Below are 19,894 nucleotides of genomic sequence, written 5' to 3'. Positions count from 1 at the left end.
CCTTGGAGCACTGGTCACTGGTGCTGCTCCTGCAGCATTCCAGGAGCCAAACGGAGTGTTTGGGCCAGAGAGCTGCCTTACAGCAGACCACATAATTCCTAGCAAAAATACAGTTGCAGGAACAGAAGTATCATAGCACTTAGCTTGAGAAGATGCTATTGTATATAGAGGCAAAGGTGGCTGTTCTGTTCTTAGATGGTCTTTTTATCAACGCTTTAGAGACCTTTCCTTTCCCTTTGCCAGGTCTGTGTGGTAGGGTGACAGCAGCTTACGTGCTCCTTTTCAGTATTCCTGCAGGCTGCACCACTGCCAGCCTTCCAGCGAGATTGTGATGATAGTCTGTAAGGCTGTATGCTGTATGGTATGTTGGACTGGCAGTAGTTTGTAGCTGGGACTTTGCTTTTTTTTGTGCTCAATAAAGGCAATTTGTACCATTCATCTTTCGTATTGTGTGCTTTAATATACTGTCACTGCACCTGTGCATCATTACTCCACAGAACTCACATGGGTTTAAAATGTCTCCAAATAACAGCATACTGCTACATTCAGGGAATGGGAGTGGGATGGGACAGGGATGGGACAACACACAGAGGACACGGACAAATCCACAACAAAACAGGGAAAGGAAGCATCATTATCTGACCAGAATACCAGGTCCAGGTTCTTCCAGCTTTAAACTTTTGGAGATCTTTATGTCCTTGTTTTGTCCAGACTTATAATAATGAGTTCAAAAGGCATTCAGTTCAGCTTAGAAGTTTCAGTAGCACCACAACTCAGACCAATACTCTTCCATACAGAAAGTGGTGCAAAGCTCCCTTTCATGATCATTAGTTGGACATCTGGCACCAAGCAGGGTTGAAGGTATGAGAGTGATGGCTGCTGTTCTTGCCAGCAGTTTGAATTCCTCACAGAGTCTTTCAGGTGTACAGTTTGTATCTAGGCATACACTGGGTATGGCTTAGTGACCAAGGTGGAACTGCTGCACCTACACACTGAGATCACTCAGCTAAATGCAGTGAACTGGGATATTAAAAAAATGGTAGAGTCCGTTAAAACATTCTTGCTCAAAGCACTTAGCTAAAGGCATCACTTTGGTGTAGTGTTAATGGCACTTAAGGTGTACCCACTCTGGAGTAGCAACTGGGGCTGGCAAGACCATCTAGTGTTGCTTGGGTTGTACCCAAGAGGCCTGGAAGCTGCCAGGGTGGTGTTTTCTAGCTCTTAGTTGCCTGTCCTGGCACAAGTGAAGGCAGTGCTGCCACATGCAGCTGCAGGACAGCACTATCTTGTGGTAGAAACAAATCTCTCTAAGATACCTGCTGCTCTGCTTCCCTCTAACAGTGTCTGGGCAGTTCCCATGGACACATTAGAAGGTGTCCTTCCACCTTGGGAAGCCGTATGACAGGATCCATGATTTGGCCTGTGAGGTGCAGATGGGCCTTTGTCATTTGAAACCGATCCTCTCAGCAGGATGCTCTTTCACCAGTAAATGTTATGGTCACCATAAGATGTTACGGTCAGTGCTGTGATAACTCATACAGGACAGATGCTTATGAAAGACTTGCTACCCCAGGCAGGATGATGATGCAAATGCCCTGTTGCACTGTTCACTTTGATGTTCGCCAGCTAGTTCATACCAACACAGACCTTGACTACCCATGTGCCTGTGTTTTACATGGGTTAGGACAAGCTGAGACAAATGTTGGGAAAAGACTGGCTCATTTGCTGGGTTTCAACTGCAATAAAGATCGTTTGAAGTTTTTAATTTGCATTTTCAGTACAAGCAGACATCAGCATGCAGGATGCTTCAGACTATTCCAGCCTACCTGATTTGTTTCTATGCAGGGCAATACCTTTCTTCCTCAGCCATGACACCTTCCTCAGAGAGGGGTTATGCACAGGAAAGCAATTGTATTGAGTGTGTATTTTTTTTAAGTGATCTAGAAAATTAAGAGCTCTTTCCTTTCCTTTCTTGTAAGTCTTTTGGTGGAACTGTATGGGGGATGTTCTTTCCAGGGAGGGTAACACAAACAGGCCAACTGCCAAACCTGTTAAGTACTCAAAGGCTGAATTTGTAGTTTTTTAAGTCAGGACAGAAACTACTGACAGCCCTGATTCTGGATTTCTTTTTGAAGGGGGAGACATCGGTTCATGGGACTTCTGCAAGCCCCAAAGAGGGTAATGAAGAGGGGTCAGAGAATGACCATGGAGTGCCTTCATCCAAAAAGATGCAGGGGGAGCGTGGAGGAGGAGCAGCTCTCAAGGAGAACGTGTGTCAGGTAGTGTCCTTGAAGGAATCTCTTCGAAACTTTACCACTGTAAAACATTTTTGTGTAAGTTCTGGACACATTAGAGTCCCAGATAAGCCTAGGTAGCCTTAAGGTGCTTACTGTGGAATTAACCAGCTTTTTGTGCTCTGAATTGAGCCTTTCCTTTGCAAAGGTCTCTCCTCCTGCTAAAGTTCACAGATGTTAGGGAGATGTGACCAACATAGGATTTATTTTAGCTGATCCATGGTAGCAGGGGCTGGATGGCAAGCGGCAGTGGTGGTGCACAAACCACCTGAATTAACTGACATGAAGAAAACTTGGCATTTTTCTGCAGGGGTCTCTGCTGGAAGTCCAGGCCATCGTGTGGATTGTTGCTGTCCGGGGTGAGTTGGGGAAGGAGGTTGCTCAGGGTTCACATTGTACTTCTTTCCCTGTAGATCTGTGAGAAGCCAGGGGAATTGTTGCTGTGTGAGGCGCAGTGCTGTGGTGCTTTCCACCTGCAGTGCCTTGGGCTCTCCGAGATGCCAAAAGGCAAATTCATCTGCAACGAGTGTTCCACAGGTAAGGCAACTTTTGTGAGCACAGAAGGACAGGGTACTTGCTGCGTGCTTACCTGATGCTCTCTTTGCTGGAGTGATGTGCATGCAGTAGGGCCACTAACTAGCTCTCAGTCTTCTGATTAATGGTTTAATATTTGATAATGACTTTCTAGTTAACTGGTCTTACTGTTGATTCAGGCACGTGAGGTGTGAAGAAGTGAATGTCCAGGATCTGGTGGGAAAGAGAATGGGAAATTCTTATCTGGGACCAGGGAGAGGGGATTGATAAGGGAGGATGAGTCTGGAGTTGGCTTGGTTTTCTTCTTACTTTTCCCTGGCCTGAAATCACAACTATAATAATATTGGTTTTGATTGGAGTTTCATTGCAGCTGCAGGCAAAAACAGCCTGCTGCAGAGACCTGTGCTTTGGGATAGCTACAGCAGGTTGGGAAGTTGTGCTGTGCTAATAAGCAGCCTGATGGAAGTGTCAGGTCTTTGTTTAGCCCTTCTATGTGACTGGTGTTACATCTGCTCTTTCTCCAGGCGTCCATACCTGCTTTGTGTGCAAGAGCTGTGGGGAGGATGTAAAACGGTGCTTGCTGCCCCTCTGTGGGAAGTATTACCATGAAGCGTGCATACAAAAGTATCCACCCACGGTCATGCAGAACAAGGGCTTCCGATGTTCCCTGCACATATGCATGACTTGTCATGCTGCTAACCCAGCAAACGTCTCTGCATCTAAAGGTACTGAAATCTTCTAGGGTGGTCCAGGGAGTGCAGTCAGAACCCTTTTCTTTGTTTCATGTCTGCTCTGCAGTTACCTGGTCCAATAGTTGTTTATGTTGATTTCCTGTCCTTGCCGCAGCGCTTGCTATAGTATTTGCTGAGGACTTCTCAGGAGTGAAAGGGGTGATGTCGGTATGTGAGGTTGCTGCTCATCAGCACTCCTGATGGTCAGACATGGCAACTAAAATGTTCTCGTCTGTCCAGACACTTGGATGCCTGCACGTCCAGTCATGCCATAAGCCTCTCCAGGTTTTTGAATAAGTCTCTGGAGCTGTACTGACACTTCTCCTGCGTACTTTTCCCTGTGCCGGTGCTGCAGATGATGCCTGCTTAGCAGTGGTGGCTATTGGGCCAACGGCATAGACAGCAATGTAGTAAAAACGATTATATTGTTCTAATTCTCTTTTTTTTTTTTAATATAATGCAAATTCTCATCTTGCAGTAGTGACACCCTTGGGCTAAGCTTCTCAGGCAAACTTTGAGCTGTTTGTGGCAATACCTTTATCACACATGATTAAACTTAAAACTTCTATGCAATTGCCTTGTATGTTTGCTACTAAAGCTGCCTTTATTTAAATCTGCTGTGTCTTAAGATGAGTGACAAGACCAGCTCTATTTTTATCCTCAGTGTGTGTGTTAAAGTTGTTTCCCCCCCCCCATATCAGTATTTGGTGTAGAAGGCAACACTAAGGCCTAAAGCCCAGAGCTGACCACTTCCTCACTGAACATTTGCGTTGTGTTCCTCTGGCTGCTGCTTCTCAGCGGTCAGATGTACCCCTTTCCTCCCACCACTTTTCCCTGTTAATAGTCTCCTGTGAGGAACTGAAAACAGGTTCTCAGAAACCTTGGATAAATGAGGCCTGTAAGCAATTCTGAATTTTCCATTCTGGAATTTCAGGATAAAATCTAATAAAGTGCAGAGGCAAGTGCCAGTGTTTCCAGAAGCTACATGGATTAGTTTCATTATGTGTAGCTAAGCGCTTGGAACACCCCCCCTGTAATTACTGTCTGAGCTGATTTACTGATTATTTGTGTGTGATAGGAAGCAGTCCTGGTCTGTGAACTCTTGAACTGTTTCTGTACAGCTTGCAGGAGGTTTTTCACTTCTGAATAATGCAATTGTGTATATGTTATACATATACATATATATGTAATTTTGTATATATAGTTACTTTAAATAATTCCGTAGATATCTAGTGAGTATGTCATGAATGGTCTATAAAAATTTGAGGTGAGTTTCCATTTCCAAAGATCACCTGTGACTGCTTGTTTTGAGCTGAAGTATCAACAGAGACTAGTTTTGGGAGGAAACAAAGTATCAGCCCCCTTCAGAGGTTCACTGTGTTTCCAACATGTTCTGGTGCTAGGTCGCTTAATGCGCTGCGTGCGATGTCCGGTTGCATACCACTCCAATGACTTCTGCCTTGCTGCTGGGTCCGTGGTGCTCGCCTCCAACAGCATCATCTGCCCCAATCACTTCACTGCACGGAGAGGCTGCCGCAACCACGAGCATGTCAACGTCAGCTGGTGCTTTGTCTGCTCGGAAGGTGAGCACTGGGTCCCCTGTCACCAAGCAAGGCCCTGACAAGTCTTTAGAGAAGGAAGAAGCTTTGCCTGTCCAGAGTGTGCCAGTGAGAACTGCAGAGAACAGTTCCTATCCATCGCCATTTAAGTCTAACTTCAGGCTGGAACTTTTTCTGGATCCTTAGAAGGGTTCTTTGTGTAGCAGGAGGAGGGCACCAGCTGTTGAAAAGTGTTTACGGAAGAGCAGCATGCCCTTTTCTCAGCTGTTTCTGTCTGGACATGTAGAGTCTGGGGCTTCTGCACAGTGACTCTGGTAAATTCCTCCTCCTTTTGTTTGCAGGGGGCAGCCTTTTATGCTGTGAGTCGTGCCCAGCTGCGTTTCACCGTGAGTGTCTAAACATTGAGATGCCAGAGGGAAGCTGGTATTGTAATGATTGCAAGGCAGGCAAAAAGCCACACTACAAGGAAGTAGTCTGGGTGAAAGTTGGGCGATACAGGTAGGTGAAGGTAGGACAGACTTGTCCCCATCCCTTCTTCATGCAGTGCTCATGGTGATTGAGGTGAGAAGCTGCTCCTCTTCAGGGTGCAGCGCAGCAGCCTCTGACTTTACCAGCTGCTACATGCATGCAAAAAAAATGCGTGCTTTCCTCCCCCAGTAGCCTCTTGTCTCCCCACTAGTCTTGCTGGTAGCCCTCCCACACTTTTTCCCCCATGTGTCTGTGCAGTAGCATGCTTCTGAGGTGCTGGGAAGTGCAGAAGCCAGAGGATTCATCTGCCCTTCCTTGTGTTGCAGGTGGTGGCCAGCTGAGATTTGCCATCCTAGGACAATTCCTGTCAACATCCAGAAAATGAAACATGACATTGGCGAGTTCCCTGTGTTGTTCTTTGGCTCCAAGGATTACTTGTGGACCCACCAGGCCCGTGTGTTCCCTTACATGGAAGGTGATGTCAGCAGCAAAGACAAGATGGGGAAGGGCGTGGATGGTATATACAAAAAAGGTAACGTAACTTGTCTTCATCCAGGGAGATACATGTTCTGTTTCTCTTCGTTCCCATTTGGAGAAATTGCATTCTTATAACAGGGAAAATATCTTTTTAGAGCTAACACTAAATGAGATCTGCAGAATGAGCAGCTGCTTATCTATCATTCAGCGTACCCAGAATGTTCATTGGTCTGAGCTCGCAGAGTGGGAGAAGCCTATGCAGATCTTTAATGCTTTTCCAGCTCTCACATAGCTGCTCCAAATCTGAGTGATCTGTGTCTATGATCTGTATATAAAAAGGCACTTGAGGGTTGTGAATACAGTTGCCTGACACTTCTGCCCAAAAGCAGGCAAAGCCAGCTCACAGTTTGGATGCTTCATTGCCCATGGGCTGGTCCCTTACTGTAACTCCTGCGAGTGCCCTGCTGCATTGGCCTTTTTGTCACCCTCCTCCAGTGAGTCTCTGCCTCCAAAGTACGCAGCCAGGGAGATTTGCTTGTGGAGCTGCGAGGACTGGGTGGACACTGGCAGCCCAGCTCTGTGTGAGCAGAGGGAGATCCTTGCAACACACTCTGTTCTCTCACTTAGCTCTTCAGGAAGCTGCAGTAAGATTTGAAGAGTTGAAGGCACAGAAAGAACTGAGACAGCTTCAGGAAGACAAAAAGAATGACAAGAAACCTCCTCCCTACAAACACATCAAGGTGAGGGCAGGTGGGGGAGGGCAGGTGCAGAAGAGATCTCTTGAGCTGTCAGTGCAGGTGATTTACAGGTATAGACAACCATTTCTACTGTTTGGACCTCTGGCTGCATTTGAAGGTTATTTTGGTCCTCTTGGCATCTTCAGACATCCTCCACAGAAAGGATTCATGTATGCACAGCGCTGTATGGAAGCTGGACACCAGTAATAGAGGTACTCTGATTTACTGGAACAGATCTAGACATCTCTCTGCTGTTCCATGTCAGTTGTGTGGTCTGAAGGGTGTGTCTCTCTACCTTGGGGACTTACAGGAGAGTACTAGTAATACACAGTATGGTTAAGTACTGTGTGCTATTGATGGCAAGGTGGGCATCCCAGGAGATGGTCAGGGTGCAGTGGAGGAGAGCTGTGGGGAGGATGGTAACCCACACTGGAGCTTGACAGTATCTTGTTTCATCTCTGTTGTTGTTTTGTATCTTTTTCTGTATCAGTTGGTGACTGAATAGAAATGTTGAAATGGATGAATGTGTTGGAATAATCAGCCCTTTTGCTGAGTTTTGGGAAACTCTTCACATTTAGGGCTGTGTTTTGAGATGGAATTGGAGGAGCAAGAGAAGTCATACGGGATGGAGGTGACGAGAGGGGAGCTGTGGTCAGGCGGGTACATGTGCTTGAGATGTGGATCTAGACTGATCAGAAACCCAGTGACTCAGGGACTGTGTTCCTCTTTTTTCATTGCCTCTGTCTGCTCCTTCCCTTTTTTACATGGCAAACTATGAAATCTAAACTGATTGCTGGCACTTGTTATTTCTAGCTGGGATTTCTAGACAGGCAGGTATATCCTGCATGAGTTACAGTGCAGTGTAAAAAACACAACTGAATGCTGTGGAAACAGTATAGGCCAGGCAGCTTCAGTGGAGGAAATACAGTTTCTCATTACAGGTATTTTTAAGCCTATGTCTGGCCACAACATGAAGGAACTTTGGAAGCAGTGTGGAGCCTTTGAAATACCCTTTAAATATAAATAGTAATGGTCACGGTCATTAGCTGTGGCAGCGCTTCTGAGGTCTGGGTGCAAGCTTTTTGTCTCTGCGAAGGCAAAGCAGTTCACAGGAGCATAAGGTGAACTGGAGAAGGCTTCAGGGTGGAATGGCTGAAGCTAGCTGTGTCCACTCCCATCCTGGCCTTCTGAGGAGATTAGCACTTCAGGATCCATCCTGAGGAGCGGCAGCACAAGAGCTGCTGCAAAATACACTTGGGATCCTTCATCGCATCAGGGTTGTGGCTAGTCCATGCATCACCCTGTTTTGGAGCTGGTTTTGTACCAGCAGTGCCTCAGAGAGAAGGCCAGGCCTGCTGGGCATGCGTGCGTGCTGAGAAGGGGCACCATGACACCATGGTCACCTGGGGTGTGCCAGAGCCAGCAAGGGCTCCTCTGTCTGCCTGGTGGTGGACAGTCCTAATCCTGTGAGTCTCATCGCTCTTATCTGATGAGCTAACAGTCTGAGTAAGAGATTGGAAGCAGCAGAGGAGAACACAAGAGTGACAAGGAAGGGGGGAGGCAGTATTAGGAGGAAGGGGAGGCTCTGTGTGTTGAAGAGATTAATCTGGGGGTTCTGCAGGTTTGCTTTTAAACAAAGAAGGAGGATAAGAGCTCGGCCAGCCTGTGCAGGCTACCAGCACAGAAGCTTAGCTCTGTGGGTGGGACTAGATAAATTGTGTGGGGGCTGGAATAGTTTAGCTAAACAATCCTCTCCTTTCATGTTATGGGAAAGGAAAGGGAGATGATGGTATTGCTCACCTGGGCAAGGAACAGCAGGGAGCTTTCCTTCAGTGTCTCTCTCCAAAGTCCTGACTCTCTGTTGCCTGCCTTTCAGTGTTCGCTGCCTTTAACCAAAACCAAAGGACCCTGCTCGTGCCACAGACATGCCAGTCGCTTCTCCACCTGGTGCTGCACTCTGCTTCCTTCCGGAGTGGTTTTTAGAGAGCTCCTTGGCTTAACTCTGAGCTCCTCTTTGGGCCTTCCAACCCCAGCCTTGTCTGGTTTTTCTTTCATTTACATCTGCAGGACAGTTGGGTAGGGAGCTAACTGCTTGTGGCCTAGTGCATAGGTAGGTCCTCTGTACTCTGTCATGGGCGTGCCAGCCTGTTTCTCATAGTGACAGCTGAGAGCACAAAACAGCTTGAAGGTAACAGATTCAAAACCCAGGGCTGTAAGGAAAAGCTAAGGAAAAGGACGTGACACTGAGAGACTGGAGAAGGTGCTGTTTCACGCAGAAAATGGTTTGGTGTCGGTCACAGGTATGGTGTGTACCCAGCAAGAGCGCTGGGCCACCTGGGCCAGATGTCGGCACAGTGGTGATGGGAGGGGGACACTTGGCAGCCTCTCCCCTGTCCATGGGGTCACAGAATACACATTACACTGGTGATGCTAATGGGGGACTTGCACCCTCCTTAAATCTTTCCTCTGACCGTATACGTCTTGAAATAGTGTGCCCAGAAGCACATATGTGCCTGTACTTGGGTCCTTCTGCCCCTTGCTGTAACTAACTCGCACTGCAGCCTGTCAGTTCATAGGCGAGGGTTGTGTGTAGAAGTGACTGTCAGGATAACCTGTTCATAAGAGCTAATATCCTTCATGTACATTCAAGGTGAACCGGCCAGTGGGTAAGGTGCAGATCTTCACTGCAGACCTGTCCGAGATACCACGTTGCAACTGCAAACCAACAGATGAAAACCCATGTGGCCTGGACTCTGAATGCATCAATCGCATGTTGCTCTATGAATGCCACCCCATGGTCTGCCCTGCTGGGGAGCGCTGCCAGAACCAGTGCTTCTCCAAGCGGCAGTATCCCGAGGTACAAATTTTCCGCACACTGGCACGAGGCTGGGGCTTGCAAGCCAAAACAGACATCAGAAAGGTACGCACTCTGTTTCTGCATGTAGTTTTCTCTTGCCACTTCTCTCTTGCTAAGTGTTGGTTTCAATAGATTAGAAAAATTACTATCTTCCACAATTTGAAGATGACTTTTTGCCATAGAGTGCCATTTATGAAAGAAGTGGATTAATTTAACTTTCCCAGTCCTGACAAGAATGTTGGCTCAGTTAACCAAGAAAATGGTTTGCATGTTGGTGTCCCACAGGGTAAGAAAGATGATTGCTTGATCTGTGTGCTTGTATGGACAATGGGCTTTATGAGTATACCAGAACACTGGCCTGAAGATGGTGCTCTGGATTTCCAGATGGGGAGCAGTGATTATACCTCACCCCCAATCTTGAGTAGCCAGGCTTTTCTAGCATGAAAATCTTGTATCAGAAACTGAAACCAGGGCCTGGCTCTTAGAAAAGGGTAATGTCTTGGAGATGGCTATTATTATTGCTGAAACTAATATCTCTGGCTAAAACACTTGGTTATATTTTTTTTAAAATCTAGAGAATAGTAGTTCTATGGACACATGTCTGTGCTGAGCAAAGAAGGAAGAATGGTAAAGCAAAGAGAACCCCAAAGCTAAGAAAGGGTGAAGTGAAACAGAGGACAGTTGCACAGTAGGAGAAGAATGCCTGAAAAAGGAGTAGGGAAAATATGCTATGGGGGAGGGCTTGATAGCAGAAGGAGAAAAGTGAGTCTGTCTTCTTTAGGCTTTGCTGCCTACTGTGATATAGTTAAAGGATCCTTCTGCCATTCCATTCACCTGTTACATTTTACTTTCAGCAGATGGTCTGGAAACAGCAAAACTCAGTTATTTATTGGAGGCACCTATTAGCCACAGTGGTTCAGAGCTGGGGTTCCCTTTGATGGTTGATGTATGGTTTCTGCAGTACTTCACTACAGGGGAGCTCCATGGCAGATTCACTGCAGGAGCAGGTGCCCTAGGTGCATCATGCTGCTTAGTGTGGTTAGTCCCAGAAAGGATATTGTTTCCAGCTGGGCTGCAATTATGCAGTGCTTTGAGCTTTGCAGCAGAGAACTGTTCTTGTGGTCTACTTTTATGCTGTCCCTGAATGTTAATTCTTTCTGCAGCGCAAAGAATAATCTGATGGCCGTTGTTGCTTTATTTAATTTATTTCAAGTTATTTGTTGAGAGTGTGAAACGGATGTATGATTCGGGGTTCTTAGTGAAGATTATAGGTTAAGCTGGCTGTAAAGCACAGAGGAAGATTTTTATGAAAAGGTTTCCACAAAGGAAATGGGAACTAAGTTTTAGCACAGAAGTGGCTGTCCCTCCATCCTGGAGGGAATTTGTCTCATCTTACCAGCTTCTTGGTTTTTTTTCTCTGGCAGGGTGAATTTGTTAATGAGTATGTCGGGGAGCTAATTGATGAAGAGGAGTGCCGAGCCCGAATCCGCTATGCTCAGGAGCATGACATCACCAATTTCTACATGTTGACACTCGATAAGGTATATGGGAGGAATTTTTCTTGCCCAGGTCCTAGACAGAAGTAAAATGATTGCAAGGAAGGCATGAATAGGGGTCGTCTTCAGCAAGTAAAAAGGTGCTAAGAGTTGCTGATGAGCTGGTCTGCATTTCCACTAAAGAGAAGACTACAAGAATGGACTTAAAGTGCAGTAGAGAAGTTTCAGGTTGGCTGTTAGGAGGAAAGTCTGAACCAGCCGTTGGAGACGAGGCAGTTGTCTGAGTGCAGTTGTCTGAGGTTCATAGATCCTGTTTCAGCGTAACAGGGGGCATTTGTAACCTCAGGATCCTTCCCAGTGTCTGAACTGTGGAGAGTCCGGAACTGGGCTGATGTGTGCCAGAGAGGCCACCAGTCCTCGGGTGTACAAGTATCAGGCACATGAGCCCCTGGTTTAAGTTCAGATCCCAGATCTTGCTGATCTAAGTAGAGGGGTGGTTTGTTACACCCACAGACTCCTCAGTGGGTCCTGGAGGCCAGGTTGTTGGTGTGAGCTCCTGGCTTTTGGAGATAAGTAGTTTTGTCAGCTGCTTTCCACACTTCGTCACTCAACATTGGAAAGATTAGAAGGAAACCATGAAAGCATGCATGGGAAGAAGCTGTCAAGTGTGGGACACGATGACAATGGGACTGCTTTCTGGCTCTCCCATCTTGCTGGAAATTCACACTGACCATATCTTGTTCTCCCTTGTCTGGCTGATGGGTGGGAGCAGGGACAAGATTAAATGTTAATATCTCATTATTACAAAACCAAATCTCAGTTGCAGCTGCCCTATCCTTTCTGATGTGGTCTAACAAATAGCAGTGTACTGTACAGAAGTGTACCTCACATGTGACATACTGTTCCTGTTTTCCTACTGTACATTGATGTACAAGAAATAGGAACTGGTATTTTACTTTTAAGCAGAAGCTGGTCTGGAACCACAAGTGCTGCCTTGGAAGTGTGCTGGTGTGGTGTTTATCCAGTACTGACACCGCAGGAAGGGCTAAGTTCCCAGAAAGCAGCAGTAGCACTTTCCTGGCTGTTTGGGAGCCCGTCTGTCTTTGAAGAGGAAGATGATGCTACACAGGAAACAGGTGTATAATCTGCCAGCCCCAACCAGAGACATCAGTGTGTAGCAACTGGTTGGGTGTCTGTCAATGGTCCAGGCAACGCAGTGACACCTGTCCCTTATGCTTGGTTAAAACACATGTACAAACTCAGGTGCTTTGCAAGTGTCATCAGATGCCTCTGTTATCATTTCCACTACTGATTAATGCTTTCCTGGTATACTGGTACCTGGGCTGCAGTGGCTTGAGCTGGAAATGACAGTTGATTAAATGTGTTTTCCTGTTTGGTTTTTTTTTTTGTTTTGTTTTGGTTTTTTTGTTCTTTTGCAATTCCAGGATCGAATCATTGATGCTGGGCCAAAGGGCAATTATGCTCGATTCATGAACCATTGCTGCCAGCCAAACTGTGAGACTCAGAAATGGTGTGTGAATGGTGATACTCGGGTTGGGCTCTTCGCAATTGTAAATATCAAAGCTGGTAAGGAATCCCGCTTTGTCAGTACCTGCAGTTAAAAGCATGGGAGTGTTTCTGTAAGGAAAGGGGAGGGTTTGTAGCTCCCTGGGAAGATACTTAATTTTTGTTTTCACATAGGCAGTCATGAGTCTTAACACCAGCATTGGCATAATGAAACACATACATCCATGGTATAAATGGAGGGTCATAGTTCTAATTTACAGGGTCAAGAAATGGAACTAAGCATGCTACAGCGTGGGGCTGAATGCCCTTTTTGGCTGTAGTATGTGGCAGGAGTGTGGGGTTGCACTGAATTTTCAATCCACACAGATCTGTGGGGAGATTAATAGTTGGTATCCTTGCGGAGCTGTGACAGTCATTTGTGTCATATTTCAAAAGTTCTTTCAGTTCAGTAATAAGACATTATACCCCATAGTTCATTACAACTTGCTTGGTTTCAATCTGCTTTTGTGCCAGGGACAGAGCTGACTTTCAACTACAATCTGGAGTGTTTGGGAAATGGAAAGACTGTTTGTAAATGTGGTGCCCCAAATTGCAGTGGCTTCCTAGGAGTACGGCCAAAGGTATGATGCTTCCTTTAAGCTTTTGTTCTTCCAAATCACCTCTTTGCATAGATGTGTATCATTTGTTGCAGACATCTGAGGAAGGGTAGTTCGGGAAGGGTAACCCAGTTTCAGTGTGGCCATGAAAACACCACTTGAAATGAGTTGAATATCCAAGTTTTCATTCTGAGAACTTAGATCTTAGACCTGAATTATTCGAGTTGCTATAAATAATGACAGGGAATTGTATTTTACAACAAAAGAGTAAATGAAAGATTTTTTTTCAGAATTTTCTGCTTACCAGTATGACAATTTCCATTGTGTTAGAGAGGCAAAGGACAGGCATGGGAAAGACTTCCATCGTATAACCAAGAAACCACAACTCAGCCCATTTCCCAAAGTACTGGACTGAGTAAATTGTGAGCATGTATGGAAGGCCAGCAAACTCACATTCCTTCAGACTTGGAGTTGCTTTAGAGCCAGAAGGCTTCTGCATCACCATCTTTGCTGCAATAAGAAAGTTCCTGAGTTTTTTCCTTCTTTTGGTTAAGCAACTGAAGTGCACACATCAGACAGGAGTAAGAAATTTCCCATATCTGTATTAGGGAAATCACTAGCTTTTAGAAGTCACCGACTTCAGAGAGCTTAATGTTGTGCTGGTTCTCACTGGGAAAAGGAAATAACAGGAGTAGTTGGCCAAGTTCCCAGCTGTCACCAGCTAAATCTAAGTCTCAGCTGTTGGTTTGTTTCAAGAGCTTCTCCAAATCAGTCTGTAATCCCTCTGCTCTGGCATGGGCTTACCCACAGTTAAGGGTTAAAAGCTCCAGCAGCACAGTTGTTAAGCCCTGTCAATATATACTGACAGTTTTGCGAATTCTCCAGAGATCTTAGTTCTGCAGAAAAATTAACTTACGATTAAAAAAATACATGTCTTCAGAAGTTGGCAGATGAGCTGAATTACACATCTGATGTATTTAGTTCTTTTTTGGGGTTGTGATTTAAAGTTCAATTGATTTTTTTTACTGCTCCTGTGTTAGACATGGCCTGACTGTCATTTTTGCCCTGAAACCAGAGGTTGCATGATGGAAATCAGAGAAAGGTGCCTTTTAGTTGGCATTAATGTTCCATTGTGATGCCTGAGGTGACTCATTCCATCTTGATGAGATGGGCTAAGAAACAATGCCCAAGAAAACAGTACCTTGGGGGATTGGGGTTTTTTTCAAATTCATCCCCACAGTAGATGCATTTTTAGGCTTCCTGAAGATACAGCAGGACAAAACGCTGATGATACTCCAGTTCACACTTAAAAGTGACCTTTCTAACTGTGAGTGTGGAAGAATGCATGGGAGTCTGTTGTACTGCTGTGAGCAAGCTGGAATCGCTTAGTCCAGCTGTTAGACCCTGCTTAGACATTCAAATTAGCTGTGAAAGGTTTTTCTTGTTCTCTTTGTAATTAGATGGCCGAGGTACTAGGCGCTGAGAATAGGTAGAATAGTTTAGGTGGAGTGATTTCACTGCCTGCATTTTTCAATGATAAGAAAGGCCTGACTTGTTCCTTTTGTCTATGGGAATGATGGTATGAAAACAGAAATATCCACATGTGAAGGGGAAGGAAACAATCAAGAGATACAACTCCCTGGTGGCAGGATGGCTGGATAACCTCCGCTGCTGAATTCTGAAATTTTAGGTCTGTAGACAAAGGTTTTTAAATGTTTTGGTGGTTTTGTTCTTAATCTTGATAGGAGAGTGATGGAAAGAGTGCCTAATGTTTATGCAGAATAAAGGATGCAGAAATGGACTCAGGCATAGTTTCAGTACACCAAGATGTTCTGCCTGAAGAACACACATTTGGATACAAAAATGTGGAAAATGGCATAAAATTTAGCTCATGTTTGTTTAAATAAACTGAACTGATAGTGTGTTGATGAGGTCACTGACTGACAGGTAGCATCATTTTTGTGGATTTAAGTGTTTGGTACAGTGGGAGGCTTGTCTGGAGAGGATCCATGCTAGGGGGTTAGGAGTGGCCTGAGGACCTAGCTTGAAGTGGGGGTGGGGGTGGGAACAACATTGGAGGAAGTCTTAGGCCAGAGAAGAAAACACTTAAGCCATTTAGATGCTAGTCTTGGGACCGGTTGTGGTTATTTCATTACTGCCTGTAACTCAGCTGTTGGAAGCGTGGTATTTAACTGTACTGATGACATGAGGATGTCAGGTGTCATTGGTGTGGGAGTGGATGGGGCAGTAGCAAAAGAATAACTGAGTATAACTAGGAATGGGCTGGAGTTCAGAGATTGAGTTTGCCAGAGTACCCACCTGGAGGGTAATAGCAGAAAGAAATCTGCCTTGAGAAGGTTATCGATGAGCCATCATAGTGGAGAAGGAGCTGTTGTGCTCTTCAGCTGCCACAGGACTGAGCTGCTGTTGTGATGCAGCTGTGAAAAAGGCATATATGGTGCTTTGGGAGGGATTTCCTATTCTTTTGGAGAAGCTTTGGTGTCATTTTACTCAGCGTGTGAGGTGTCGTCTGAAGTGGCATGTATAACTCTGTAACTTGCGTTTGGGAGAAATAAACTTTAGGAAGACTGAGGGTGCAGACTGTGAAAGTGTTTGGTTTGTGAGGAGGAGTGCGTGTCCAGGTGGTTACTTCAGGGAGAGAAGAACTTAGGCCGGAAAAAAGCAGCACTGACACAAGAACAAATAGATGTAAACTGATCACAGGTAAATTCTGACTGAAAATGGAGAGAGGAGTGAGGAACGTCAAAAAGTGTAGGAAGGCCTGGGAGAGACTCATCATGAGTCATAGGTGCAAGGAGACCTGACTGCTTTGACCATGGACCTGAAAAGTCTATGAGAGGTGGCATGAGCTCAGTGACACCAGGCAGCACCTGGCTTCTCTTTCCGCTGTTGCTAATTGTATATATCCCATGTTTAACCAGGGTTTGGTACAGAGCTTCCAGGTTCCTTATTAAAAAAAATGAGAACTATTTGCTGTTGTAAATTGGTTCCCAAATACTAAGAAGCACTGTAGAGATGCTGCATACGTTTCAGGTATGGCTGGCAGTGGGATTTTTGTTTGCGATTATCTCCACTGTAGCAGGAAGGGAACAGATGGAAGGGGCAGAGACCTGCATTAACTGACGTTGTCTCACCCACAGAGCCAACCCAGCCTCACCGAGGAAAAGTCCAAGAAGCTAAAGAGACGGCCGCAGATGAAGCGCAGGTCACAGGCGGAGGTGCTGAAGGAGCGAGAGGACGAGTGTTTCAGCTGTGGGGATGGAGGGCAGCTAGTTTCTTGTAAGAAGCCAGGCTGCCCCAAGGTGTACCACGCAGACTGCCTCAACCTGACTAAGAGACCTGCAGGTCAGTGCTCCGCATGGCTGGGCTTGGGTCACAGCATTGGCTTGAGGTGTCCCAGGTGCTGCTCATCACCTTGCATTCACTTCACAGTGTCTTAAAATGCAGAGATATCTTCCTCGCTTGTCTGTGGTCCATACAACACAACCCTGGTTTGCACCTCACTGTGACTGCAAAAAGATGAATTAATTGCTGAAGGGGGAGCTGGTCCTTGCCTAATAAATGGTGCCTGTGAGCTGTCCCATCCTTGGGGCCTGGCAGAGGACAGTCCTAATAATAGTTAAGGTGTTGGTGTGTTGAATGGTGAGGGAAAGCACTGATAGAAAACAGGAGTTAGACTAGAATGTGTTAGATGTTTGAATAGCCATGAGTTCATAGTTAAGGAAGAGAGCAGCATCTTAGTTTGTGGTGAAATGAGGGCAGAAATTTGAAATAAAAAGAAGACATATTCAGAAAGTACTTCTCGTTGGGTGCAGAGAAATAAATAGGCTCCCTGTGTGTGAGTGATAGAACAGCTTCGCATTCATTAGTAGCTCAGGAGAGTGTAAAGTAACATAAATTAGAAGGAAAGATTTAAGTTGCATTTAAAAGTTGTAAAGGAGCTGGTTGAGGGGTGTGTTTCATTTGTAGTTTCAATTTGTCTTAGTCACTAAAGGGGTTCCTGGCACCTTTAATGAGTGTTCAGGTTTAACCAATGCTCAGAAAGGGAAGAAGTCTGACCTGAGTCTTGGTAGGCCAACTAGCTCGATGTCTGCCAGGTCAGGAGGATGGAAAAGCTGATATGGGATCAAGTGCCTAAAGAATTAAATGGTAAGAATATAAACAATACTAGATGGCAAGAGTTTAGGTAGAACAACTCATCAAACCTAATTTAGGGTTTTTTTGCTAAGATAATAAATTCAGTTAATAAAAGCAACTGCATTGAAGTAATTTGTTTAGGAGGCTGTAAATCTTCTGATTTAGTACTCTAAGCATTGTCATAATTAGAAATTCTCTGTGCGGCTCTGTACAGTGTTTTCTGAACACATCAGAGGCAGGCTGAGAAACATGGAACCAAGCAGTCTCTGAAAGTAACTGCCAGGAGAGTCATTGCAACAGAGTGTTTCTGCCGGTGCACCATGGGGAGCCAGAACTGAGTGTTCAGCGCCTCTAGCTGTAATTTGGCAGAAGGTGTGGAGGATCTAGTAGCATGTTTTGTAGATGACAGAAATTCTGCGTGTGCGTGTGTTAAGTTTTGGGGAGAATAGGACATTTATACAGAAGAGCTTGGATTGCTCATTGAACAAACGCTGTAACAGAGCAATGTGAAAGCCAACAGGAGCACAGTTCATTCCTATGGAAACATCATCATTCAGGGTGAGGGAGTCCTGAATATCACCTTTCTCTCCATTTTTGTGTGCTAAGACAGGGCACTCTAACATCCTGGCAGGTTTTCCCATGGTTTAAAGTCTCTGATAAAGGAGAATCCAGCATTTAGCCTGTTCCCCGGCTTTCTATTTGAAAAGCTTCTCCTAACAGCCTGACTTGAAAGAACAAAGGATTGCCATCTCTCCGATACCCATTTTTTGTACACATTGGGAGACTATTATCTCCTTAGTAATTTTTCTGGCTTTAACAAACACAGCCTCTCCTTGCATCTCTTATCTTTTAAAATTACTATTCTTGGTCTGCTCTGGACTGTCCCACCTGCCTACGCGTTTTTTAAACTGCGGTAACAAGTATCTTAACAGTATTGCAGCTAAAGCCTTGCTAATGCTGACAGAACAAAAAAACCTATATTTTGTGGTTTACATAAAATATTTCAGGAAATGAGATTTTACTTGTTTTTCAGAAGTAGCTTCTATATTTATGTAATGTTTGTGATTTGCCCTATCATCCTTGAGTCCCCTTGTCTTGATCCTCTTCACATACTTAATTTTATTTCTTCCTCCTGCACTCCTGCTTTGCATTGGCCTTTATTTAATTGCACCTTGTTGATGCAAAACCATTTGTCCAGTTTAAATTCTGAGCCTGTCTAACAAGATTTTTGCAGTTCTTCACAGCCTTGTTATTATCTACCCATTTCTGTAAGCGTATTTACTGTTCTGCTTCCAAGAATTTAAATTAAAAAACAAACTAAAATAGGTTCCTGAAGGGTGTCATTGGAAATGCCCCCTCAGTTTGCCAGAAGACCACTAATAGCAGTTTTTCAGACAGTTGTCGCCATTTTACCATCTTTACGTGTAGGTTGTTGTTTTTGTAGCCTGCTCCTTAGAGTATCATACTGAACATGAAAGGTTCAGCACTTCTTACTTCAGATGTTTCTTCTGCCATGTGAATTGCTGTCGAGTAATTGGAATTTCCTGCTTGTTTGCATGTTACTAATTGTGTGATCTTACTTTCAAGAGCTCCTCTGCTCCAGGCTGTCTCTGGAGAAGCTGCTTATTCATTAGGCCTTTTATCCTGTCAAAGACCATTAGAGTGGTTTGATAGGATTTATCCTTCCTGCAATATACTGGCAGGTTCTGACTTGTTTTATTTTCCATCTGTACAAATGACCTTGTATAATAATAGTCCCAGAGTTCTTCCGGTGGCCAAAGTGAGTGTTGAGTGTGGCTGTCTGGGCTGCTGATGGTGCAGGGGGAGCAGTCAGTGCAGCAGCACTGTGAGCCCAAAAGAAGGAAAACCGCAGAAGAAAAACATCCCTGCTCTGAAAAGGATGCTGAAAAATTGGAGAAGATATAGAAAAACAGCGTACATATTTTGAGACCAGACAGAAACAGTGGACTGGCTTCAGAGGAGGGGAAAACAGGCTACATGTTGCCTTCAACCCCAGGAGAAAAGCAGCGTGAGAGAGGGGAGTGGAAAGCTGATGTTGCACAAGTGCATGGAGAAATGCCCACAGCTGCTCAGTGCCGTGCTGCAGATGCGCTCCCTTCCAGCCTCCCTGGAAAAGAGCTGGTAGCCGAAGCCACAGATGTGTGGGCTTGGTTCAGCGAGGCTGGGGAAGTGCTCCAGCCCGGGCAGTATCCATGGCTGCCCTCTGTCATCACTTGTGCTCTGAGTGCAGGCTGACGTGCACGAGGGCTGCTCTGCAGGGAGCTGCTCTTCACAGCAAGGCAAGGAGCTGGGTGTGGGGTGTTGGGGGAGCATGGAGGCAGGAGGCATGTTTGGAAAGGCAGCTGTGCTGGTCCTATGGTGAGAGGTCAGGAACTCAGCATCGTGTATCCTGGGTGAAAATGGTCTCACTGTTCCTTGTGTCCATGAACTGGTGAGAAG

At 45.4% G+C, this 19,894-nt stretch overlaps 1 protein-coding gene across 4 annotated transcripts in view; it reads left to right on the top strand.

The window, feature by feature from the left end:
• The window catches only part of NSD1 (nuclear receptor binding SET domain protein 1), a 65,324-nt gene that overhangs the window by 37,780 nt on the left and 7,650 nt on the right, over nt 1-19,894 (top strand). For all 4 annotated transcript variants that reach the window (XM_075102504.1, XM_075102502.1, XM_075102503.1 and 1 more), the window contains exons 11-22: nt 2,136-2,279; nt 2,708-2,831; nt 3,353-3,553; nt 4,963-5,142; nt 5,460-5,616; nt 5,913-6,118; nt 6,691-6,803; nt 9,451-9,720; nt 11,082-11,198; nt 12,599-12,740; nt 13,194-13,300; nt 16,438-16,642. In XM_075102504.1, the coding sequence (XP_074958605.1) occupies nt 2,136-2,279; nt 2,708-2,831; nt 3,353-3,553; nt 4,963-5,142; nt 5,460-5,616; nt 5,913-6,118; nt 6,691-6,803; nt 9,451-9,720; nt 11,082-11,198; nt 12,599-12,740; nt 13,194-13,300; nt 16,438-16,642 (1,966 nt within the window). The remainder of the gene's footprint in view (nt 1-2,135; nt 2,280-2,707; nt 2,832-3,352; nt 3,554-4,962; nt 5,143-5,459; nt 5,617-5,912; nt 6,119-6,690; nt 6,804-9,450; nt 9,721-11,081; nt 11,199-12,598; nt 12,741-13,193; nt 13,301-16,437; nt 16,643-19,894) is intronic.

This window comes from Phalacrocorax aristotelis, chromosome 8, assembly GCF_949628215.1.
Source record: "Phalacrocorax aristotelis chromosome 8, bGulAri2.1, whole genome shotgun sequence".
Classification (NCBI taxonomy): Eukaryota; Metazoa; Chordata; class Aves; order Suliformes; family Phalacrocoracidae; genus Phalacrocorax; species Phalacrocorax aristotelis.
This window is presented reverse-complemented; position numbering and strand designations above follow the sequence as displayed.